Below are 26,944 nucleotides of genomic sequence, written 5' to 3'. Positions count from 1 at the left end.
AAAAATTAATCACACTGCACAGGAGAAATAACCATTCGAAATAGCCATATCTACTGCAAGTATTTTTGTTTGTTAAACTTCTTTCCAATAATTAAGGAAATATACAGTTTTGTCCTTGAGAAATGAGCGAACCTCATAGATGATTCATCTTGTCTCGCTGAAAACAGATGTGACCTCTATTGAAAACTTAAACTTTTTAAAAAGTTTCAACTGATGTTGTCAGCTGCAACTTGCGTGCCAAGCAAATTCGTAAGAATCGGTCTGGGATGTAAGTGCACTGCTTTAACGGAATTTCAGTGTAAATTTATGCTCTTCTGCCTTTGAGATTAACACAGAAAACTATCCAAGTTTCAACAAAGGCAAAAGCTGCTCCCTCCTTGCCACTCAGTGAAGCCTTCTATTATCAAATGAGTGGATGGCTTTTGCCAGTCTTATATCTGCCAGTTCTGCCCCTGCCCACTTGCAACTTGGGTCCTTTTGGGGTATTCACCCCTATGTTATTGTAATGAGGTGGAGGAGAGAATGGGCCTGTGCCACTAGTTCTGGCCTGGCCGTCATGTGCCATGCTGACTCTGATTCCCAGCATTTGTGCATCAGGGGGGATGTCTTGCTGTACATTCGCCATGTGATCAGGAGCCTTGATTGTGCAGTGTTCCATCTCACATCGAGAGCTACATACATATACACCAGGCTCACCTTCACCATTGTTTCCTTAATGTGTGGATGGTAGATGTGATGGAAGAAGTGGAACCAGAGGGCACCGACCTGCTCCACCCCTCTATATCATTAAAGGTAAATGTAAAGGTAAAGGAACCCCTGACCATTAGGTCCAGTCGTGACCGACTCTGGGGTTGTGGTGCTCATCTCGCTTTATTGGCCGAGGGAGCCGGCGTACAGCTTCTGGGTCATGTAGCCAGCATGACTAAGCCGCTTCTGGCAAACCAGAGCAGCGCACGAAAACGCCATTTACCTTCCCGCTGGAGCGGTACCTATTTATCTGCTTGCACGTTGGCGTGCTTTCAAACTGCTAGGTTGGCAGGAGCGTGGACCAAGAAATGGGAGCTCACCCCGTCGCGGGGATTCGAACCGCCGACCTTCTGATCAGCAAGTTTTAGGCTCTGTGGTTTAACCCACAGCGCGACCCGCATCCCATCTATATGATTACAATTGCCCTAAAAGGGTTTTGGTTGGTCTGGGACTGTATGGAAAAGGGTGGTAGTGGAAGAAAAGTTAGCAGTAGGAAAGGTTGGCATTGACAGAGATCTGCTACCAAGTCACCCCAAACTGAGCTGAAATTAGAGGGGCACATGGCTCAGATCATAATGGCCTTGGGATTTCAGAACTGGGACAGCTGGCATCTCTACTTAAAAATTCTTAACAGGGTTATTTATCAGAAATTGTTTTAAGAAACCTTGCCACTGTAGCAACTGCAACATCCTTGGGCTCCTGGGTGGCATTTTAACCAGAGGCAGAAGTGCCGCTTTTGAACAGGAGCTAAGCTCAGCTCCCACCCATGGTTGCTGCCTCCCATTTTAATTTACCAGGAAATGCAACGCTCTAGTACAAAGATCTATGAAACCCATAGATTTCATAGCTCTGATGGGCTGGGGCATTGCATTTTTGGTCAATGAAAATGGTGGGGAGCCACTGCAGATGTGAGCCAAGCTTGACTCTCGTTCAGAAACAGCTATCCCACCATGAAAATGACCGAGGGGCCCAGCGAGAAGGCAGCAGGGTGGCACAGCTTAGTTGGGCTGGTGAAGGGCCCTTCTGAGCTCCTAGAGCCCTTGATCAGTGCCCAGTCCAGCTAACAGTTAGCGCAAGACCTGGCTTGTTCGATTGTTTAATTCAACATCTTAAAAAGCTGAAGATTAACATTATTTACAAAGAAATACTGCCCTAGATAGGACTTTCTTGTTTGGGGGTGGGTTTCTTTTGCTGTTGTTATCCCCAACACTTTACATATGTGATACAATCTATTTTAATGCTTTGTCTTTATTAATTTTGCATTATGCCAGATTAATTCTAACCAATTGTTTGCTGCATTTGTACCTTTCGTTTTCTCTGGATCTGCTTTGACTATATATTTATGTATATCTGCATACTTTTCACTCGTTGACAGTGCTTATAAACCTGCTTTTAAGGTGTCCAAATTGCCAAAAGAATTTCGCCAACTATACTTACGGAAAGCGATCTTCATTTTTGCCTGAACTTTTTCAAATCCAGTGTTCCTTTGCACCTCCCCCTGCACTCTGGAGCACAAGGTAGGTTAAACAAATAACTCGGAGATCTTATCCAGCTCTTAGAGTTATTGACAAGATGTCTGGGTACAATTAAATGTCTGATGCCCACAGGTACTATGTAACTTGCCTGTTCACTTTAACATTTGGGGGTTTTCCCCCCTGAAAAATTATGTACAAAAAACTCACTAGACGAAAGGGTTTTTTGTTTTTTGAGCTGCTTCGCAAGACGATTTTCCCTATGGGCTTGCTTCGCAAGTTTGCAAGTTTGTTTCCTTTTTCTTAACACCGCTAATACAGTTACGACTTGACTTCGAGGAGCAACTCATAGAACGCGGTGTGGTAGCCTTTTTTGAGGTTTTTAAAGACTTTGGTGATTTTTGAAGCTTTTCCAAAACTTTCCCGACACCGTGCTTCGCAAGACGAAAAAAATCGCAAGACGACAAAACTCGCGGAACGAATTAATTTCGTCTTGCGAGGCACCACTGTATGGGAAAACCAATCGGCATGCAAAACCGCTGACACCCTGCACTGAAGCATACCTGTTAAACCTCATGTCCTTCCTTTCTTCTTTAGAAACCTGGCCAAGACTGTACCGGCCGACAGAGCCAGGCGTACTGCTGTCAATGTTTATTTTCTCTTCAAAAGCTTGTTTTTTAACCTGAAGCTTTTCATCGTCTTCATTCCCATTCATAGTGGATTTTAAGTCATCCAGCTGAGAAGGAGATTCTGTTTCAGCAACATCTTCTACCCTAGGAGAGGTGAAAAACTGGGGGGTTAACAGAAACATCGTCCTATTTTGCAGGTGGTAGAAATAAAAAATATATATGCATCTCTAAGGGTCCATATATATGCCAGCATTTATTCCAAGTACATCTGTGGCCAGGTTCTTTCGAGGGATCATCATTCCCATTTAGTCCAGGCCTACACCTTTCTGACTTGTGCTATATAATTCTCTACTGTCGGTCTTACCTCACAGCTCCTTCCCATATGTCATATTTGGCCGAAGACTGGTGTAAAAATGTGCCAAAATAAATTAAAGGCTGTACCATATATCTGTCATAAGGAGTTGACTAAATTGACTTTAGAGGCAACTTTTACAAGATAATTTCAAACATTTCGCTCTGTGGAAATATATTACAATCAGTGAGGAGGAGGAGGAGGAGGAGGAGGAGGAGGAGGAGGAGGAGGAGAAGAAGAAGAAGAAGAAGAAGAAGAAGAAGAAGAAGAAGAAGAGTAGTAGTAGTAGTAGTAGTAGTAGTAGTAGTAGTAGTAGTAGTTTGGATTTGATATCCCGCTTTATCACTACCCGAAGGAGTCTCAAAGCAGCTAACATTCTCCTTTCCCTTCCTCCCCCACAACAAACACTCTGTGAGGTGAGTGGGGCTGAGAGACTTCAGAGAAGTGTGACTGGCCCAAGGTCACCCAGCAGCTGCATGTGGAGGAGCGGAGATGCGAACCTGGTTCACCAGATTACGAGTCTACTGCTCTTAACCACTACACCACTCTGGCGCTCGAGAACAAGGGACTTTTGACACCACCAGCTATAAGCTATGAGGATGCCTAGACTGGCTTGCCCCCTGCTTGAATGAATGGCATCATCACCTTGTGTAGAGGCCTCCATGTGGGTGCAGTGTGGCTATGTCCGTATTGTGCAAACTGCCTCAACGGCTACTGCTGAATATATTACTAAGAGAACAATAGATGAGAAATAAATGTGGATGTCTAAGCAAAGAACTAGAGGAAGAATTCCCAGTGATATGATCTTGAATACCAGCTGGACATCTCTAAGGCAAGTATTCTAAAATGCAATTTAGAACAGATTAGTAAAAGTGCTATATATAACAAGCAGCCTTTAGACACCTGCAACTAATTTGCTGTCAATGTATATAAATGTGCATGTGTGTGTGTGTGTACACATAAAGGTAAAGGACCCCTGACCATTAGGTCCAGTCGTGGCCGACTCTGGGGTTGCGGCGCTCATCTAGCTTTATTGGCCAAGGGAGCCGGCGTACAGCTTCCAGGTCATGTGGCCAGCATGACTAAGCCGCTTCTGGCAAATCAGAGCAGCGCACGGTAACGCCGTTTACCTTCCCGCCGGAGCGGTACCTATTTATCTACTTGCACTTTGAGGTGCTTTCGAACTGCCAGGTTGGCAGGAGCAGAGACCGAGCAATGGGAGCTCACCCCGTTGTGGGGATTCGAACCGCCGACCCTCTGATCGGCAAGTCCTAGGCTCTGTGGTTTAACCCACAGCGCCACCCGCGTCCCATAGGTGACACATATTCCTATATATACATCAAAATAATAATTTTAACAATCTTTGTAGTGCCCTCCAGACAGACTGCAGGGCACACAAAATGTGGAGTCGGGAAGGGGGTTGCAAAGAACAAAGATGGAGTCTTCCAGTGGTGGCAGAAACAAGAGAGGCGTTCTCTCCCTTCAGTGGTTTGTGTGCTGGCATTTTCTTTCCCCCAGAGTGCCTGGAAGCAATGTTGTCCTGGTGCACTATGGCAAGAATACATAGCTGCGTGCACGCACACGCACACACACACACAAGTTGCACCTTGTTCCTGGACAAAACACAATCCATGGAATGGCTTCCAGTAATAAATCATATTCAAAACAAAAACTTGCATTACAATAAAAATCTAATTTACCCCAATAAAATGCAATAAAAGCATCATAGTACACAGATAAAAGACCACACTGTCAGACCATAAATCCCACAGTCAGTTTCGAAATAGCCATCTGCAAACAGTTTGCTAGAGCCTCACCAACATCAATATAAGTCAGAGCTTTTTTCCAGCAGGAACTCAGTTTTGGCACCCCTCAGGTGGGCACCATTGCCATTAAAGAGAACAAAGGAGGCGTTCATGGTGAGTTCCGGCACTTATTTCTCCCAGAATAATAGCACTGAATATAGTAGCAGGTTGGAAATAGCTGGTGTGTCCCTATGAAACTCTTTCCCTGAACTCAAAAAGACCACTGCAGGTTTGTGTCCCTTGAACCTCCAACCCAGAAAAAGGCATCACATTAAAAAAGCACCAAATTACAGTTGGAAAGGCGTGTTCCTGATCCTTCCTTCCTTCCTTCACAGGCTCAGCTTGCATTAAAACCAGGGTTGCAAAAAAAGGAAAGGAAGGAAGACCTTAGGGAGTGGACCCTAAGTGTGCTCCCAATTCCTTCTTTGAAGTGGTATCTCCTGGCATCATTGACAGGTGTCTGCCCTCACTCACCTGTCAAAGTGACCTGCTGAAGTCAGGTAACCCCTGAATCTACCCCCAGTTGGATCCAGTTCCCCATACCTGCCTTAAAAGGATAGGAGATACAGCTGTGCTAGCCATATTGTATTCTCTTTGATTCTATGTAGGGGTCCAAGATTGGAAAAGGGAGAGCTTATGGATGTTTTGTGACGGGGTTGACAAATGGCTGAAAGTTAAGGGTAAGTTAGGGTATAGAGCCTCATAAGCAACAGGGAGAGATGCCTACGTGCATTTGAGTGTACATGTATAGGCAATTTGTAGGTGTGCATTCACATAGGCATACTAGGGTAGAGACATGTGGGGGATGATACTTTCTCCTGTATGCACATCCGCTGAATACTTGGGGTCCCTCTGGAACCACATGAGAAGTGTTTAAACTCAACACTACATCTTGTGGCAGTGAACTGCATAAACTTTTCTGAGTTCCTACTATTAGATCCTCATTCTACTCATGAACTATATGGAGATCTGATTGAAAATTCACTTTTTACTTGGTATTATAGGTCAGGACATTAATAGGCAAGATGTTAAATTGTTTTTATATGCAACAACTGCGGCAAGAGTGTTGTTAGCCCAGAAATGGAAACAAGAAGAAATTCCAATGAAAGAAAAATGGCAGACAAAATTAATGGACTTTGCAGAATTGGACAAAATGACAGGAAGGATTCGAAACCTGTGAGACCAGAGATTTACAGAAGATTGGAAGAAGTATATGAATTATTTGAAGAGCAACTGTAATCAACAAATTATGCTAGTAGGACTACAAGAGGTTTTGTAAGGAGATATATAAGAAGTGTTATAAAGTAGAAAAAGATAGAGATATTGGTTAAGAGTTTGAAATGTAATAGGGAAGATAAGAAATGCATACTGAGAGATTAGATTGGACAATTTTCAGACAGGATTGATGGAAGTCAAAAATTTGAATAAGATGTAAAAGTATGTTTAATTACTGTTGAAAATGATATGTTAAAAAAACCTAATAAAGATTATATTTTTTAAAAAAGAAAATTCACTAAATGTAATATGTAAAGGGTAAAATGTGTTCAAGGCAGCATAAGAGTCTGAATCAATGTCAGGTCATAGAAAGAAATGTTTGTAACAGTCTGTTGTTTTTAAGGGACATTTTGTTCTACGTTTGCATGTACATTGTTTACTATGGCTTAGCAATCTATAAAGTATCTAACTTGGCTTAAGACTCCTCTAGTTAGCTAATATCACACAAGTGGAATTCTCAGAATAGAGGATTCTGTGCTGCCTCGCCAAAGCCAGCCCCAAAAATCTTGTCCCCGGAGATCCTCTTCAGGGGGTACAACATTGTATTCTGCTTGTTTACGTCCAGGCTGACCTCCAGAACAATGTGGTTTTCCAGGCAAACTGTTTGCTGGAAAGTAAGACTAATGGAACAAGCATGAAATGCTTCACTTATAGCCTTCATACTATGTACAACTGTGAGATATGTCTCCTCCTCTCTTGCCTCTTCTAGGAAAAGAGTCAGCAATAAAACTAATTACTGGTGAAAATTGTGAATAGGTTTCACTCCAAGATGTTCTGCCCAAACTCTAGGGTGGTATTCAGCTAATTTTCACTAAGAGTAGACCACTGAAATCAATGGCCCTAACTTAGCTAGGCTTATTAACTTCAGCAGGTCTACTCTAAGTAAATCATCATAGCCCTAGAATTTTGACATTTGGAAAAATATTTCATAAACTTGCCCGCTATGCCCGGAAACTGTTCTAAGAGCCTTTCATACATTATCTCAGCAATATTTACAGCAAGCTTGAGAGGTAGGCCAGTATTAAAATCTCCCTGCTACCAATATAGGAAGAGGTGGGAGCTCAGAGGCAAACTGCATAAAGCTATCTAACCCAAAGTGATTAGTATTCTGCTCTCCCTAAAGAACTTATGCTAAAATAAATTCTATAGGAGGATCTCTACTTAGAGTGATTTTAGTGGTTCTGAAAAAGCTTTGAACAATGGTGAAAAGTTGCTTGGTGAGCCCTGATATGAACCTTCTTAAGAGCAAATGGTCATAATCAAGATGCATAGCCCTGGGGAAAAGAATATCCTACACTGGATCATTTCCAAAGAGCACATCAATATCATCATGCACTTTCAACATTGCTTATCTTGGCAAAGGGCTGTCTTAAAATGGACGAATGGCAGTGAAAATAAAAGGTGTAAGGGCTGCAAGAGCCAAATCAGATATGGCAGCTCAAGCCTCGCTTACAATGAAAAGGAATTCAGTTCATCCGGCTATTAAGAAAAATAAACAAAACAAAAAAAGGATACAATGAAAATTTCATGCCTTGTTATTCTCAAGAATTGTGGTTGGGAGGTTTCGGTAGATCTGCATTTTCTGTTTGTTGTTAAGTTGACCATGGTTGATTTCTAAGATGAAATCACTATGTATTAAAATTCTTCATTCACATTTGAATGATCTGAATCTTTGGGATCAGCAGGGGGCCGGGGCATTCTAATACTGCATGGTTTTCATTAACACATGGTTTTAATTACATCAGATAATATGCAAAATTCCCCATGTCAAAGGATTCAGGCCAACAATCACTGTATGAAAAGTCACTTCCCTATAAGTACAGTAACTGCAGGTTTCCTAAAGGAATGAATTATTGTCGACACACAAATTTTCAAATTACACTGTTAACTCAAAATCATCTTTTATATTTGCATCTGACCTCAGAGTCAGGGCTACTTCAAACACTGAATAATTATGAGGTGGAATGCTTTTCCATGTAAGAAATGGGTTCAGGCTGTACAACCATTGCAGATCTGTGTGCTTCACTATATAGGTAAAAAGGTAAAGGACTCCAGTCAAAGAGAACTATGGCTTTGTGGCGCTCATATCACTTTCAGGCCAAGGGAGCCAGTGTTTGTCCACAGACAGCTTTCCGGGTCAGGTGGCCAGCATGACTAAACCACTTCTGGTGCAATGGAACACCGTGACGGAAACCAGAGCTCATGGAAACGCCATGTACCTTCCTGCCGCAGCGGTACCTATTTATCTACTTGAACTGGCATGCTTTCGAACTGCTAGGCTGGGACAGAGCAATGGGAGCTCACTCAGTTGCATGGATTCGAACCGCCAACCTTCTGATCAGCAAGCCCAAGAGGCTCAGTGGTTTAGACCACAATACCACCTTTGTCCGTTTCACTATATGGTGCATACTGAGTAAGCATGACAAGTGTCAACTTTTGAGCACGTTTACAGTCATTAGCAGGGGTCAGCAACCTAAGGTCCATGGGCCATTTGACTGGCCCCTGAGCCATCCCCGAACCAAACTGCCTGCTCATGCACTGTGCTAAACCGGCGCAGCACAGTGCAGGGACTCACTTCCGCGGCACTGAAAATCGCATCTGCCGAAAATTGCATCTGTGCACGCGCAGATGGTGAAAATCGCAGGCGAACGCACTCATGCATGCCCGCAATCCATGGAGGGATCTCCACGGGACCAATCCAGCCCAGGCAAGATAAATATTGCTGACCCCTGGTCATTAGGGTTTACACACAGGTTTCTGTATAGAATGGTACAGTGAAAATCTATAAATCTAGAGAAAACTAGAGGTAGAGATGAGCAGAAGATTTCTAAACAGCCATATCAACTTGAAGGCAGTGTTGACCTAAGTGTTGCCATTTTCCTATCACCACCATTTCTTTCAGGAAAGAACAGCAGATAGCTTATGTGTGCACCCAGTCCAACTTCGCAGCACTGAGTTTCTTCATCCCATGTTCAACTTCAAACAACCTTACGCCATCTCTAATGGTTTAAAACAACAACCTGAGAGGCAGCCATTATTCCAGTTCACATACCAGTGACTTCAACTGGAGGGACGTATCTGAAGCACAAGCATAAACTACACCTATCAGATGACAGACAACGGATTGAAGCCAAGGAGTGTTAAGCTGAATATTTGTAAAAATGAAGTAACAGACGGGAAATAGTAACAAATGGAATCAACCTTCTTGTTCAAGAGCTGAGACCTATTGGCGCTGAACTGGCTTTGTGCACGTTCCTCCAGCAGGAAACACCAACTCATTTTACGTATAACTTTCTGTTGCTTCAGCTTTTGACAGCACACAAGACAGTTGCCTTGAAGTAAAAGGATTTGTCGTGTCCTGTCATCAATCCTGTGAGCAAACCAGTTTCATAAGACGAGAGATTTACCCTCAACAAGAGGAGATTGTTTTAGAGGTCCCTAACAGATCCTTACTTTGGATCCTTGCCCTTGAAGACCAAATCCTGTTCTTACCTCTGAAATAATAAATCATAGCTCTGAGAAAAAACAGGACAACGCTGGTGTAAAACAATACTTGTCCCAAACTCCCAAAACCAGGTTCACACTTTCCCCTGAAGATTTGGGGTGGGGTGGGAAGAAGGTCAGGGAGATAATTGCAATGTTCAGGTAGAAATGTAAGTTCTTCCTCCAATATAAGCCAACAAGGTGCTCTTTATGTAACAGCTTATACTAACCTGGAGGAAAGCCTAGCAGGCCGTCTGTCTAACTGGCTGGAATCCTAAACAGTGGCGGTCCTGTGAGTTAGTAACAATATAATGCAAAAAAATTAAATATACAAATACCACTTGTCCTATTGCAGTTCTTCAGGGCAGATTAATAAAGTCCTGATATGTTTTAATGAAGATGATTGGCACACATTCTTATTGAATTTAGTGAGACCTGTAAGTTATCTTCCATGGGAAGCTGAGGGAGACTCGGAAATTCATGGATTGCATTGCCTTGCAACTCTGGTCATTACACACACACACACACACACACACACACACACACACACACACGGCTTGCCTGTTAACAGTCTGGTATGAGGAGTTTGGCTGTCTGGCACTGAGGTGGTGCCTCTGCAGGTCACCTATAGGCAGTGCTTTACCCCCTAAAAATGTTTAGGGGTACTCTCATTTTGACTCAAGAAAACCACCATTTTATAGTTCAAATCTTGTTGGCTTATATTGGAGGAAGAACTTACATTTCTACCAGAACAATGCAGATTCTCTCCTTGACCTTCTCCCCACCCCACCCCAAATCTCCAGGGGAAAGTGTGAACCCGGTTTTGGGAGTTTGGGACAAGTATTGTTTTACACCAGCGTTGTCCTGTTTTGTCTCAGAGCTATGATTTATTATTTCAGATGCTCCTCAACCATCTTGATTTAACAGGTACATCCTGGAATTACAGAAGCCATCCTGGCTTCTCTTTGGATCCTGGAATGTCCCGGTTTTTCGGTCCAACACTCTAGTGCAAAGTCATTTGGCTTGTGCCAGATCAAAAGATGCTCATTTTTTGGTCTTCTGTGAGAACCAGCTGGCTCCCATGAGAGCTTGAGATGAAAAAACAAGTGTCCCAGTTTTGATCAGAGGGATGCTGAGGGGTATGCATTTTGAGAACATTTTATTTGTCAGCCAGCTTCCCTCTATAATCTTATCATAGGCTTTGTCTGCGGAATGACTCTTCCCAACCTCCTTTGGGCTTCCAGAACACTTCTTTGAGTTCAGGGATAGGTTATTTCCTCTATGAGTTGCCTTTAGAGATACATATGGCATACACTTCAATTTTCTGATACAATGCTATTAGTAATTAATATTTTCATCACGTTTGCCAGGTTAGTTTGTCTGACATTTGCAGAATTTCAAGTCCACTAAGTTTCCATTACATCTATTTTTAATTCTATCCAGTATTTTGGCTCCCAATGCAAACATAAGGCTGCTTTTCATATTTGTATTGCCAGTGACATCTGTGTTGCATCTTATCATATGTGTGATTTCCCATCCCTTCTTGACCTTTTATAATCTGCTTAATACCAGTGATGAGGCTCTCATGCAATTTAAAAGGGATTACTGCACATTAGTAGCATATAACAACAAAAACGACCTGTCCTTATTGGACATATATTAGCACACTAGGTTTGAGGCGAACTGTGTTTGCACAGAGGAGTCGGTCTTGCTTTACTTAATATGACACTCACTCATTGATGAGCACGCTAGGGATAGATGAAATAAAATAATTACTATATCCTTACAGGCTTTGTGCTACTTTATTATAAGAGTGAATGCTTTTAAAATACTGGGCACATGCCAGTGAAAGTTGAGCACACTTGAAATCCAATGATTTTGCTGAAGTTAAGGGCACTCCCATTGGAATCAATAGAGTTTAATTCTGACAGGTTTGTGTCCATAGTTTGTGCTGTTTTCTTTTTCATTTGGACACACTGACATTTTTAAGGAAGGCTTTGAAAATTGTATTTAACATGGGTTGTGTGTTTTTTGTATGCTTGCACTTAAAATGGCTATTTGCATCGAGTGCAAGGAACAGAACTTATTAGAAGTTCAATAAAATGTAACCATTTCAAGAGTTGAGCATGTGAAAACATTTAAAACTTGCTTTGGGAAGCAAGTACAGCAAAGTGTTTATGAAGCTGAGTGGCGTAGAGCTAACAGACAGCTATTTGAAAAACAGCTGGGTATATCACGTTAATGAAAATATACCCCAGTGGAAAGTGAAATGAGATGTTTGCTGGGATTTTAAGGTATTAGATGTGAGACAGGAAGACTGGTGCTCATTGTTATGCTTGCAGCAGTTACAATAGGCTTTTCTAGAACTCTTATAATCCAATATTCAGCCTTAGCTAATGTTTATTGGGTTTATTAAGAAAACAGACTTGAAAAACATCTGCTATGTTAAAACGTGTAGCATGTAGCTATATCGATACAGTTATAGGGTTGTGTCCAACACATCAGATTTTCACTCGCACTTCCTCATCTTATCCTCTCCCCTGCAGCCTCCTTAAAATATGCTCCAGAGGGGTGGGGGGCCCCTCCCCAAGCAGCGTTTAGGGGTACATGGGAAGGGAAAATCCCATTGTGCTAGTACTACTCCATTCATGAAGAACTGGATGCAACCCATAGACCAATACTATTTTATCTGTTTCCTTAAACATCTCCTGCAATCTCAAACTATGAATTTATAGTTCCCAGTTATCTATTTATTTATTTTATTTCATAAAATGTAGACATTACTTGATTGTAAAACAAACAAACCCAAAAACCAAAACCCTCAAAGCAGTTTACACAAAGAAACAATGAACGATGTGTGAAGCAAGAAAGAGAATGTGACAATTTGGGTACTAGCTGTATTCCCTTCAAAGCGTGAGATGTCTGAGCAAATGGGCAAATTTCTTACAAGTAGCACCAAAAAGCTGGTATAACATAGTGGCTAAGAGAATGGCTCTGCCATAAATTTGCTAGGTGGCATTATTCAAGTTTCCGTTTTCTCATCCTTTGCTTACTGATATGGCAATAATTTAAAGAGGGCTACTCTAAGGTTTAAAGAGATAAGTTAGATGAAATACTTGGAACACTATACAGGTATATTACTATTAACTTTGGGTACAATCTAAAGGTGTATGAGGTAAACATTTCAGTGCATGCCAGAGTTGTTTTGTAGTTTTCCGCAGCTTCCTCTGCTAAGCACCCAAATTGCTTTGCCAACTCTATAGTTGACAAAGATGTTTGGGGTATTTGTGTGAGAGCAGCTGAATGGGAAAATGCCTGTGGTGTATCCTTGCTATTTTTTAAATGCATCCTTTCTTTCTGTAGTATATGAACCAAAGTCCCTCAAAGTAATTGAACCATTCTGCTAAATAATGGAGTCGCACTTTCAAATACTTGCCAGAAAACAGACCTTTTTATCCTTCCCTTCTCAGGTACCTTAATAAGCTGACTGATATGAGATTTATTCGCATCTCTTCTACCACTTGTAAGGTAAGCTCTTTGCTGGCCATTGGAATCTCTTCCATGTATTCAATGCTCAATGTGTACAGTGAGGGACAGTGTGGTTTCAGGAAGTCTTACACCTGCACACTATGGCATGACAAGCTGTTTTCAAATACGCTGTCCTACAGAACTCACATGGGACGCGGGTGACGCTGTGGGTTAAACCACAGAGCCTAGGACTTGCCGGTCAGAAGGTCGGTGGTTCAAATCCCCACGACGGAGTGAGCTCCCGTTGCTCGGTCCCTGCTCCTGCCAACCTAGCAGTTTGAAAGCATGTCAAAGTGCAAGTAGATACCTTCCGGCGGGAAGGTAAATGGCGTTTCCGTGCGCTGCTCTGGTTTGCTAGAAGTGGCTTAGTCATGCTGGCCACATGAGCCAGAAGCTGTACGCTGGCTCCCTTGGCCAATAAAGCGAGATGAGCGCCGCAACCCCAGAGTCGGCCATGACTGGACCTAATGGTCAGGGGTCCCTTTACCTTACAGAACTCACATATGAGCTGGTAGCACATATTTAGGGTCTCCAGGGTTTAGATAAGAGCCTCCTCCTGAAACTTCAACAATTATAAAATCCTCCAATAACTGATCTATTTTATTTATTTATTTATTATTTATTTATTTACGGCTATTAGCCCATAAAGTATGTACAAACATAAAAGCACAGAGGCATAAAGACCGATATATTCGGCACCAGAAGGTGAACGCCATGATGCAGGGGTGGGTCATTGAGCAGAGCCAGATAACAGCTTGGGGCCCGGAGAGCTCCAGGGGACGGATCCCAGAAAAAGGAAAACTGAAGACGAGATCCGACATGCACTCTTCTTCATAACTGTCCGATTAGTTTTTGATGTTGTTGTTGTTTTTGGTGGTTTTTGTGTGTGAGATAACCGCATTCAGGAATCTCGCCACCTGCAGAGTTACAGAAGGATCTGTATCCTGCAAAAGTAGTGCGGCATGTGACTCAACAGGCCTGCCAACCAAGCGCAGTAAAGCAGGACCCAGGAATTTAGTCCTGGCTATGCTATGTAGGGGACAGTTGAACATTATGTGTGGAAGAGAATCAACAGTTTTCCCGTCACACACGCATAGCGGAGACACCAAACCCTTGGAAAATCTGTGGCTCAGCAGGTTCGATGGAAGGACATTGAACCTTGCACGAATAAATGCAAGTCGGTGTGGTACAGATGAAAGAGATGACATGTATGATGGGAGGCCAAGTGGTGGGGTTATTCCGTGATACCTGGGGGAGCAGACACCCCCACCCCCGGCGAGGTTGTGTTGATTTTCAATGTCTGCTAATCTTTGCTCAATAAGGCTTTTGGCTGAGCGTAAGTTCATCTTTAAAGAGTCCGCTGGGGAAATTCCGATGCTCAGAAGTTTGGCATGGATATTTCCTACCCACGGATTGACAAAGTCGTCCCGCCAGAGGCACTGAAAAAGGTAATGGTCGGGAAGCCTATGCCAGCTGGACAGCCAATAACCAAAGACTCGCTTCCAGATGACAGTCTCCAATGATGCACTCCTTAACTCCAGACGTATGGCTGCGTTGCTCACACACATGGGGAGTTTCAGGAGGCGACGGAGAAACTGATTCTGCAATGTCCCCAACGATGTTAAATTGGACCCTGGGGCCCAGAGTGGGGCAGCATAACAGAGGGTGGAAACCACTTTTGCATGGTACACCTTCAATGCAGAAGGGATGTGGGAGGCTCCGTCGGCCGCAAAAAATTGGAGTAGAGTATAAAGTATTGTTTTCCCTTTGTTTAGTAAATACTCTATCTGTGGCTTCCAGCTTAGGTTGTAGTGAAAAAAGACTCCCAGGTATTTAAATTTGAAAACCTGTTCTAATTGGACTCCATCTAACTTCCAGCTGTAAGTTTTCCGAGACCTGGTAAAGATGAGGACTTTAGATTTCCCATGATTAATTGTCAGATGGTTGAGTTTGCAATAAGCCGCAAAAATCTTTAGAGCTCTGCATAAACTGACTCTAGAGTAGGAAAGGATCGCTGCATCGTCGGCATATAGGAGCAGAGGGCAGCGAAAATCAGCTAGGCGGGGGGCATGAATGTTGGCTTGAGACTCATTCAGAAAGAGCTTCATATCGCTAATAAACAAGTTGAAGAGGAGTGGGGCCAAAATGCAGCCTTGGCGCACACCTCTATTTATTGGGACCTCGTTGGATAGGTTTCCCGCCGGTGTGAGTCTCACTCTAGCCGACGACCCGTGGTGTAATTGGGTTATAAGCCATAACAGCCTTCTATCTCTGCCCCATCTCTCTAATTTCTTCCATAGACAGTTTCTTGGGATACTGTCGAAGGCGGCCTTTAGGTCTATGAAAGCGACACATAGGCGCCCCCGACTCGGGGCAGAATATTTTCTGGCAAGATGATACATAATTACCATATGGTCAGTGGTTGAATAATTGTTCCTAAAGCCCGCTTGCTCGTGGCCAATCAAATTTGAGTCGTTTGCCCAATGGGACAGCTTAGACAGCAAAAATTTTGCATAGATTTTCCCGATGATAGACAAAAGGCTGATGTTCCGATAGTTCTCCGGGTCAGCAGGGGGACCCTTTTTATGGACTGGCACGATCACGGCCTCCTTCCATGACCTAGGGATAAGCCCCGTAGAATTAATCACATCAAAGACTTTGGCCAGGATTTCAGCCCACCACCTCGGTTGCGCAACAATAGCCTCAGCAGGGACTAGATCCGGCCCGGGGGCTTTGCCCGTTTTCAGATCTAATATAAAGTCCATTATCAGGTCTGGGTCGGTAGAGGGCCACAAAGGTAGATGGTCGGCTCGGAATTCCGTGGATGAGTTGGATTCCTCTGCCAAGGAGAAATATTTACTCAAGAATTGTTCCCATGTGGGCGCAGGGATAATCGTCACTGGGTACTTCCTTCCTCTTTTGTTTATCAAAGCCCAAAATTCCTGTGGTCTGCGGGATCTAGAGGCCGCAATCAAGGCTCGCCAACGCTTTAGATACCACTCACGTTTGGCCAGCTTTAAAGTCTGTTTGTATGCTCTTTTGGCTTGTAAATAGGAGGATGGTAGAGCTTGGGCATTAGAGTTTTTGTATTCATTATAGATGGAACGAAGAAGGGATCTTGCTTGTTTGCAAGAGGTGTTAAACCAAGGGGCCCCAGCACTGCAATGCGCCACTTTCGCCTTTTGAGGAGGTAATGTAAAAAAAGTGGTAAGGTTTGTTATAAGAAGGTTAAAAAGTTTCAAAACCGAATTGGAATCTTGTAAATCAGTAGTTATTTGAGGTAGATAGGCAGTGATTTCCCTATGGAAAAAATCCTGGTATTTTTGATCTACATGACCAATCATCAGACCACAGCTGATAAGAAAACACCATCCGTTAAGAAATGTGTCTTAGGTACATTTTATCATATGTAGTGGACTTGTAGAGTAGCTAAGTGATATTAGGAGATGATACATAATGAGATAAAAAAAATATTTAAAAGGTCTCTCCCCAAAATACCAGAATCTTTTCTTCTAGGGATAATTGGACCAGATGCACCAAAGAGCCAAAAGAATTTGTTTGTGTATGTGACTGCAGCAGCAAGAATATTATATGCCCCCAAACCCCTGGAGGAGGCAGTACCCATGAAAGGGGAGTGGCAGTTGAAATTGATGGAATATGTAGAATCAGCAAGTTTGACTAGTAAATTAGAGAACAAAATGAGACAGCCTTCAAGGAGGATTGGAAAATGTCTGTAGATTATTAAAAAATATATACTGTAAACATGTTAGTAGGTTAGCAGGTGTGGCGTGAGTTCAGCAGTAAAAGTTAACTTGAGAATAAAGTTGAGAAAAGAAGGTGTTGATTAACTATAATACGCAGCAGTAAAAGATAACCATGACAAAACCATGGAAGGGGAGAAGGGAAGTCATTTTTTTAATTGAATGTTTATTGGAAAATGTTTGATTAATTGTATCTTTTCCCTGAAAAATTATAAATAAAATCTTTTTAAAAAGAAAGGCATCTGATGGTTAAATCCTTTTCAACTGATATACTAAATGTGACAATAGCACATCTAAGATGCCACACATATTTATTAATGTGCTATGTTACCTATATAAAGGAACAAAAGAACTGGGCTTACCTGCTCTCAGCGGTGGCGTCGTTTTCCAGCTGTTGGATGAGAAGTTTTGCTATGGCTGTGAAACTGTTGCTCATACGATAAATGTCTCTGCTCTGGATACCCAGGATATTGGAGAAGGTGTCTGTGATGTGCTTGATCTCCAACAGAAGAATATGGTGAAATGAATGCTCCATGTTGGCCAGCTGATTAACCAAGTAGATCAGGCAGATCCTGGCTCTTTCCTATTCAATTGAGAAAAAGATGGTTTTATAAAGTGAACGCTGTTAGTTTCAGACTACTTTACCAGAAAAATAAAATCCACAGAACACTTGTGGGGGAGGAATTCAAACCACTTGAGCATTTGCGTGAAAAATAAAAATCTCAAGTACAGCTGGGATAAACATGTTACACAGACTTAATGAAAGTCTTTGTTTAAATAACTCAAGCAAAATGTGTATAAAGATAGAAGGGGGAGCACTGACCCCTTTCAAATTCTCTAGTGTCTTGTATATTGTACGCAGGGTAAATAAATAAGGAAAGTGATTGGCAACTATAAATCCTAATTAGGGAATGAGGTTGTAGTGCTCTTCTAGCTTAGTAAAATTGGAAGAGGCCAAGAAGAAAGGAATACGATTCCAATGGGTGAACAGCCGATCTAGATCAGTAGGAACTGCCACAAGTGCAACATCTGTAAAAGAAAAGATGGGCAGTCTATGCCATACCCTCAAACATTTCTCTGATGAAAATGGGGACGTCCCATTCCATAATGATAATTTTACTATTTATACTCCACACCTTCTACTGGGTTGCCCCAGCCACTGTGGGTAGCTTCCAACATATATAAAAACAATAAAACTTTAAACAATTAAAAAACCCTTCCCTATACAGGATTGCCTTGGAGATTGGATAACGCCATACCCTCCAACATTTCTCCAATGAAAATACAGTGGTACCTCAGGTTACATATGCTTCAGGTTACATACGCTTCAGGTTACAGACTCCGCTAACCCAGAAATAGTGCTTCAGGTTAAGAACTTTGCTTTAGGATGAGAACAGAAATCGTGCTCCAGCGGCGCGGCGGCAACAAGAGCCCCCATTAGCTAAAGTGATGCTTCAGGTTAAGAACAGTTTCAGGTTAAGTACGGACCTCCGGAATGAATTAAGTACTTAACCCGAGGTACCACTGTAGATACATCCTAAGGAAAAGAGGGACATTCCAGGGTCAAATCAGAAACCGGGATGGCTTCTCTAAATCAGGGACGTCCCTGGAAAATAGGGACAACTGGAGGGTCTGCTATGCTTGTAAAGGGTATTGGCCGAGGGAGCCAGCGTGCAGCTTCTGGGTCATGTGGCCAGCATGACTAAGCTGCTTCTGGCGAACCAGAGCAGCGCACGGAAACACCGTTTACTCAGATGTCATTCCCAGAATGGGCCTTACTCCCAAACAGTATACATAGGATTGTGGCTTAGATTTCCTCTCCAGTATCAGCCATGAAAACCTAGCAAGAAGCAGACACAGGGCCAAGCTAAATATTACACAGGAGATCTGTAGGTGGATCTCCTAGCATATTTTCTTTTACTCAAATGGAAACATGGGGAACTGTCAATTTTGTCATGCAGCGGCTGTTTTCCCAATCAGGAACTACAGAAACAGCTGCTGATATATAGATAGTGATTTGTTCCAAGGGGGTTTCATGAAGGTGTGAAAAACGGCCCACCTACTTCCTAATGGGAGTCAACTCCAGTGTTTTGAACTGAAAGACAGTTGGGGCAGTCAGCCTTTTGATAAAAACAACAACACATGTGGAGAATAAATGAGCTATGGCCAGAAGAAGCTACCATAAAAAAGTTTGACAACTCCAACAGTCTTTCAGCTCAAAACCATGAAAATGAATCTAATTAGGAAGTAGGCAATATTGAAGTATGAGTACAATGAGGGTGTAAGAAAGACCTTGCTAATTCATTCCTCAGAAACAGCAGAGAGGACATAGAATATAGATCTCAAGAAGTGGGCTCAACAAATAGAAAGTTTGCATTTAAAAGGTAGCTGATATATTTGGAAAATCACGATTTTATACTACCCATCCCTTCACTTTTTCTTTAGGGTCAGAGAGATCAAGACATAAACAAGACCTTAAGTAATATTTAAAGAACAGTTCTGTTTCCCAGACAATATCTGCAGTAGACTCAAGAGGACCAGGAAGCATCATCCAGCCGTTTTCTACTTTCATCTTGCTGGCAGAAATCCAGACGTGCTGAAATTCTGCTATGCCTCTAGAGGGAATTGTCAAGGCATAATGAACTATACCATTATAGGATATGGAATTAATATGCACACACGTGCACACAAAAAGTCTATAAAAAAATTCTCATCAACATAAAAGCAATAATCTTTAGCAAGACCAAGATCAGAAGTCTCTTGTAAAAATAATGCTTGCATTTTAGTTACCATTGTTATTGTAGGTTTGGTTTTTGAGTGGGTAGGCCTATGTTCCTTATGGGAAGCAGATTTTCTATTTTTATGGTATACAATTACATTTGTTGACAGGGGAATGATGTTCATATAAAGTGTTGCAACCACTTAAGCTATTTTATTTTGCTGCATGAAAAAATATAAGGAAACAGCAGAAGACAAATGTGGAGTGACTCTAGATTTATCTTGGTAAAGTTATCACCACTATTGGGCATTATAAAGGGTTGATAATTCAACTTTGGAGAATTTATTCAACAGACATTGCATTGTAAGATCTTTGCTAGAGGTAGTGGCGGAGCTTCATGCAGGTGGCGGCGTGGCACGCATCCTGGGGGCGTGGTGCCCAGCACGGGGGGGGGGCAGCCACGATAGCACCCCACCGGGATCGTGGTGCTGGGGTCGCTGCGCTCCCCCTTCCCCCGTCTTCCTCCGACAGTGGCTAGAGGTTCCTACAAGATCAACCAAATTCAACAGCAAGCCATGACTAACTTGGAAGAACATACCATATATACTCGAGTATAATCTGACCCGAATATAAGCTGAGGCACCTAATTTTAGCACAAAAAAATGGGGAAACTTACTGACTTGAGTATAAGCCCGTTCACTACACCACAAACCTGGTGATGGCGGCAGCGGCGGTGGAGGAGGAAGGAGCAGCCCAAAAGGGCTCTTTTTGGGTTGCTTGTTCCTCCACCGCTGCCTCTGCCGCTTGCAAGAGCAGGCATAGGAGCCGCGGTTGGGAGAGGCACAGGGAAGCCTCTCCTAACCGCAGCTCCTGTGCCTGCCCTTGTGAGAGGCCGGTGGCGGCGGGACCAGCAGCGAGAAAGGGCTCCTTTTGGGGCGCTCGTCCCTCCACCGCCACCGCCCGCCTCACTCGAGTATAAGCCGAGGGGGGCTTTTTCAGCATAAAAAATGTGCTGAAAAAGTCGGCTTATACTCGAGTATATACGGAAGGAAGATCCCTGCGGGTTCAGGCCAATGGTCCATCTAGTCCAGCATCTTGTTCTCACAGTGGCCACCCAGATACCCGTGGGAAACCCTCTAGCAGGAGCTGAGCACAGGAACACTGATGGTGCAGGGCTCCAAATGGAGGGGTCCATGTCTTTAGCACAAAACTTCATGCTTCAGACCTTCCGGCCCAATGCATAGACGATGGGAGCTAGGGCCAGCAGGGGTTGTGACAGCAAAGTGGGGCAGTGAATTTGTGAAGGGGGAAGAAGGAGGGGGCATCTTATTGCATAATGCACATCATAGGTAAAGGGACCCCTGACTATTAGGTCCACTCGTGACCGACTCTGGGGTTGGGTGCTCATCTCGCTTTATTGGGCGAGAGAGCCGGCGTACAGCTTCTGGGTCATGTGGCCAGCAGGACTAAGCTGCTTCTGGCGAACCAGAGCAGCGCATGGAAACGCCATTTACCTTTCCGCGGGAGCGGTACCTATTTATCTACTTGCACTTTGACCTGCTAGGTTGGCAGGAGTAGGGACTGAGCAACGGGAGCTCACCCCATCGCGGGGATTCGAACCGCCGACCTTCTGATCGGCAAGCCCTAGGCTCTACAGGTCAAAGGGGTGGGGGGTGGGAGACAGCCAAGTATGTTTAAGCCACTGTTTACCAGACTGTTGCTTCGGACCAAGCCGACAGACAGGCAAAGAGGCCTTACCTCAAGGCCGTACTCTTCTGCAAGAAGAAATCAGAAGAAACCTGGCTACCCCCTTAAATAGGCCAGGAGCAGGTTGGGTGCAGCCCCCGAGCCCCTGTCCCTGATTGGCCTTGTGGGCACTGCCTGTCCATACCTGAAAGGCCATTTGTGGCCAGAGGTAGGTGGTGCCAGGTGTCCATTCCCTCCTCTGGCCATGCCGGAAGATGGCGGCTTCCATGGACCCAGTGCAGCCACGCCATGCAGCAAATGCCACCCACCCAGAGCCCCAGGTGAGCACTTATTTGGGGAGAGGTTCTCAGTGACTTCCCAGAGACTAGCCAATCAGTACTGTGCACAGTCATCTGTGCAGAATTGGGGGGGGGGCTTTTTTCAGCAGAGCTCAACCATGGGGAAGAATCAATGTTTTTGGTCTGAATGAAGTGGGGACATTTTGAAATCACCATCATTATCATGTTACACTTATCTTCTTCCTATAAACAAGGAAGTAGCAGCAAACCAATGCTACTTCCCTTAAACCTGCCTTAAATCATTACTTGTAACAGGCAGGGTGATGTATGAACAAAATCATAGTAATTTTAAGAAAAAACGCAGACAATTTGGGGGAAGGATTTCAGACACAGACTCTCCAAGCAAGATGAATCACTGGACTGAATGCAAAGATAAGGAAAAGGTCAGCGGGGTGTCTATGTGGGAAGAAACTATTTTATTGCTTGTATTTCTCAACTGGACACTGCAATAAAAAAGTGACGTCTTTTGCCCTTTTGTTCTCATGCAATGCTTATAACTAGATAATCGTGCTTATTATTTTTAATGGGTATTCTAATTATTTGTTTTGCAGAACAACTTCAGCTTTTATAGTGCCAGCTGTGTTTCTGTTTAATTCATCTCCAGTCCATTTTCAAATGAATAATAAACAACAACAAAAGACCACAAATTTAGTGGATTTTTGAAAAGATAAAAAGTGGTTTGGATTTATTTCATTTTAAAATATCTCTATCTACAGTAATCTTAAGTCATTAAAGCTATATAAAATTTTAAAGGGTAGGGAAAAAAGAAATACCAGCACCATCTTTTTTTAAATCTGGGAGGAACAATTGCTTATGAAATCCAACATTTGAAACTGCAGAGGATAAAGAGAGGAACAAATTGTACATCATTTTTAAGATCAATACATTTCCCTAACCCATGTGTGAAAACTGGTAGAAGAATTTCATTCTGCAGTTGTTTCCTAATCCTGAGCAATGGATTTATTGCTTAAAGCATATGTTCCCATTCCAGTTTTGCCCAATGTAAATTATTTGCTTTAAGTAAAGGGGCCAGATGCACTTACATATGCCACTCGCAGTCACACTGCAGTATGCATTATATCATTTTGCAATTGTAAACAAGAAACAACAAATTGTGCAATCAACATCCTCCTTCTGTTGTGTCTCGGTCAGCCACTACATCAGAGTTGTTTGGAGGTTGCAAAAACTGATATATGACCAGCCTCTTCCCCTTGAGTTTACCATTTCCCAGGGAAGGCCTCTTGCAGTAGAGCCCAACTCATTTGTCTTATATCTTTGGGAGATGTGCTGAGAATGAGGGCCACCCCCTTTCCCATATTTAGCTCCCCCAAACCAGAGTAGGGTTCACTTTGAGAGGCAAGTCCTTTGCAGAGACGGGTCACATAGCTGTCAACTTTCAGATTTGAAAATAAGGAATCAGCAGCCTCACCTGTCCCGGGGACAGTCTACGGGATATCTAACAATCCGGGATAGCAGCGGGAAGCAGTGGGAAACGGCGCTGGAATAAGGGAATTTCCCACCAAAAAAAGGGAAGGTTGACAGCTATGATGGGTCATATATTGTGCCTCCAGTCTCTGTCAACTGAATGAGGGAACCTCTTAAGAACAAGCCAAATGTGACATTAATTCTGAGAATGCAATTTATGTAGATGGCGAGGCATGGAAGAGTTAAAGTATTGTGAGAATAGACATGATTTGTTTCTGATGAATCCAATTTTTGCTTTCAAGAATGAAGGTGGTTTTTCACAAAACAGTTATGATTTTAAAGGAATGCAGACCTCACTAATTCATGTAAGGACAACATGAAAGATGTGTGGATTTGACCATGACCACTAGAATTTTTGGATAAGGCTTTGGAAGTGATGGAATGTCAATACTCAATAAATCTCATGCAAATTTCAGATTACATAGTAATGAGTCAAAGCTGAAAGAAGCACCCTCCTTATAGTTTAAAAGCAGCCCAATCAGAATAGTTAACTACTGTCCCAGACAATCCAAAACTTCAAAATCAGCAAATTTCAACAAATAAAGGTGCAAGACCAAGGCAAGGACCAACTATCTTTGCCACAGTTAAGCATTCATAACTCAAATATTAACCAGTTAGTCATTAGGGTCCAGTTATAAAGTGATTACACTTTTTATTTTTCAAAGTGTGAGGATGATAGATACTGAACTTGTGCTGGCAAGCTCCCCATTGCTGTTTTTTCCCTTGTCAGTTCCATAAATATTTTAAAATACCTCGTGAAAGGTCTTCCGGATGTCACTGAAACTGGACCTAGTGATGAAAATGCCCCATCTGTGCCATCCCTTCAAGTAAGCGTTACTCCTAATGCCACAGCCGGGCTGTAACCAAACACCTTACTAAGTCTGCATGTCAAAACTACTTAAGAGAATTCAGAATGTAATGTCAGCGACTAAACATTTAAGCAGATACATTAGGAGGAAATATCATTTTGCCCACCGCAGGTATAAGGTCTAGGCACAGGCAATGCAGAGCTCAGCAACTCCGAAGGGATAAAATGGGAGTCTTTCCACTGAACGACATCTGCAGCTTACATTTCAGATCGCCTTATAGGATGCACGAGTCTTTTCCAGCCATTCAAATTGCACATAGTATCAACTCAAGGAGAGCGAGCTGAAATGCACTTACTGTTCCTGCCCACAACTTCCCCATGTTAACTGGCTTTGTGGATATAATGACTTTGCATGTACGCTGTTGGAAGTAGAGTGGGACTGAACCACATGGTGTGTTTTCCTCTTCCTGGGTACATCTTTCAGTTTGGTATTCCAGTGTCCTGTCCTCCTACCTTATCTCCCAAGGGAGGATGCAAGTTCTCTGCCTTCCCCTCCACTAATGAGCACTTTCCTACAATCAGAAGAGGCTGCAGCACCAGAGAAAACAACAAACAACTTATTAAGGTGTTGAAGATTTTGTTCCACACTCTCCCAACTCTCTCTCCTTACTCAGGAGGGAAGCAAAAGGAGGGGAATGGCCCAGGGATGCTGACAATCAGCCCACTGACTGTCAGACGTACCCAGTTAAAGGGCCTGCCTAAGATCTAGAGGGAGCCAGACTCAGTCCTTGGCTAGGACTCAAGACTGGGAAATAATCATGATGGGACAGTAACCAAACAAAGTACTGTATTTACTGGATGAGAAATAGTATCCTGCATGATGTAAGCAGCTCAATGTCTTGGGACATAGATTCTGTACTCTGTACACAGAACTGACTATGAGCAATGAGACAAAACCACTAACTATTCATCAGAGGTGGGAACAAATGCATTAAAAAAATTACCCTACATCTTATTGCATCTACTTCCTGCAATGAACAGAAGCCATTGTGGAATAAAGAAGAGTGTAGTGTATATTGTTAGCCAAGGAATAATTTTATTAGATGGCTCATAAATATTGTTTTGATTTCCAAGGGCAGCATATTAATACTGTCTTAGGAAGAGCCACTCTCTCAATATATTGGTTTCAATCCAGAGTGTCCTTGGCATGAATTAAGAGAATTATTAACCAAGGTGGCTCCAATTTTCTGCTTTTTGGTATTGGCGGTTAGGCATTGGAATATGTTGTTGGTGTATGAAGGGCAGGGTGTGGCCATCGCCTACCCCTTCACTTTATGGGTATTCCGTTAAAGGAATCCGGCGGTTGTGGATCCTGCCCAATGCCCTGCTGGTGGCTGGGGGCCATGGCACCACCCCCGGTGACATCAGGGGAGAGCTTACAGTTGTATTTGCATCAACAGGCTCCCCCTACTGGTGGTTAACCCTTGTTAGACTCACTCTGCCCTGAAGGGGTGGAGTCAAGCTCTGCTGTTTATCCAGTGCCTAAGCCAATACCTCTCACATGCTGTAATCAATAAAGTTGTGGCCTTTTCTAGCCCATTAACCTTATATACTGTGTCCTTGTGTCTTTCTTATCCCCAAGTGGGGGGGGGGGTCCTTGAATCACAAAGTTATATAAAAAATTATAAAGCTGAACATGGAGATAACACTCCAAGGCTTATTAGCTTATATGGAGGCACTGCTGCTGCTAATGTCACATAGTCACTTAATCACTGTTGCAAAGCAATCAGAAGGAAGGAATGTGAGGCATTTCCTGTATCTTCCCTGCTAAAGAAATCCACTCTCTTCTGACTGGAGAAGCTTGCAGTGGAAAGTATTGGTACAGGAACAAGCAAAATATGCCTTGTGTCTTAACAGCTCTGTGGCTGATGACACAAATTAAACAGGGTAAGTCTTTTCAGTTGCAGAAATACAATTATGGGTGTGGCCTCTGATTTTATTTAGGACTCTATACTTCAGCACAGCAGCTTGCAACTTTCTGAAATCTGAAGGTGTCCCCGTCCCCCCCCCCCCCGATGATGAGCTTGAACTGAAAACCCGAATTGTCATTAGTTTCAACTCAGAATAAAAGAGCAGGTTTTCCTAGGGAAGCAACAGGGCAGGGGGAGCCATGCTTGGGCATGGACCGGGAAAGTACGGACCTGTGCCTAAAAAGCATGGGGCAAAATGCAAGTGTGGATGAATCCTTTAAGTAGCTCTTTTTAAGAATTTTTTTTCTAAGCTCAAACCCATACAGACTTTCAATCTGTTAGTGAACTAAGCACTGCAATGTCACCACCAAACCTTCATTCTACAAACAGGTGCCTTTGGAAATCTGGGAGATATTAAATATTAGTGCCAACACATATCTATCAATAACTCGTTTTCCAGGGAAGATACAAGTTGTAGTCCAACAACATATGGAGAGCCATAGATCCTCTATTCCGGCTTTAGAGGGTAGATATATAGTGGTAGCTTGGTTCTCAAATGTCTTGGTTCTCAAACACTTTGGTTCTCAAACTCCGAAAACCCGGAAGTAAGTATTCCGGTTTTTGAATGATATTTGGAAGCCAAACGTCTGATGCTGATGTCGGCTATTGTTTCCGGGGTCTTCATCAATCAGAAGCTGCGCCTTGGTTTTCAAACATTTTGGAAGTCAAATAAACTTCTGGAACTGATTAAGTTTGGTGCTTTTATTTTTGCTATTTATTTTGCGTTTTTGTGGCTTTTTTGGTTAATTTTTGTGACTGTGTTTAACCCAGTTCTGCTACTCATTGATTGATTGTGTGACTGCGG

At 42.9% G+C, this 26,944-nt stretch overlaps 1 protein-coding gene across 12 annotated transcripts in view; it reads right to left on the bottom strand.

Moving 5' to 3' along the window:
- The window catches only part of VEPH1 (ventricular zone expressed PH domain containing 1), a 152,378-nt gene that overhangs the window by 53,069 nt on the left and 72,365 nt on the right, over nucleotides 1-26,944 (bottom strand). For all 12 annotated transcript variants that reach the window (XM_081190153.1, XM_081190147.1, XM_081190149.1 and 9 more), the window contains 2 exons: nucleotides 17,415-17,635; nucleotides 2,783-2,992 (listed from right to left, as the gene is read on the bottom strand). In XM_081190153.1, the coding sequence (XP_081046279.1) occupies nucleotides 2,783-2,992; nucleotides 17,415-17,635 (431 nt within the window). The remainder of the gene's footprint in view (nucleotides 1-2,782; nucleotides 2,993-17,414; nucleotides 17,636-26,944) is intronic.

The sequence above is a fragment of the Podarcis bocagei genome, assembly GCF_964188305.1.
Source record: "Podarcis bocagei genome assembly, chromosome: 4".
NCBI classification, from domain to species: Eukaryota; Metazoa; Chordata; class Lepidosauria; order Squamata; family Lacertidae; genus Podarcis; species Podarcis bocagei.
The sequence above is the reverse complement of the archived record's forward strand: the minus strand, read 5'-3'. Positions and strand labels throughout refer to the sequence as shown.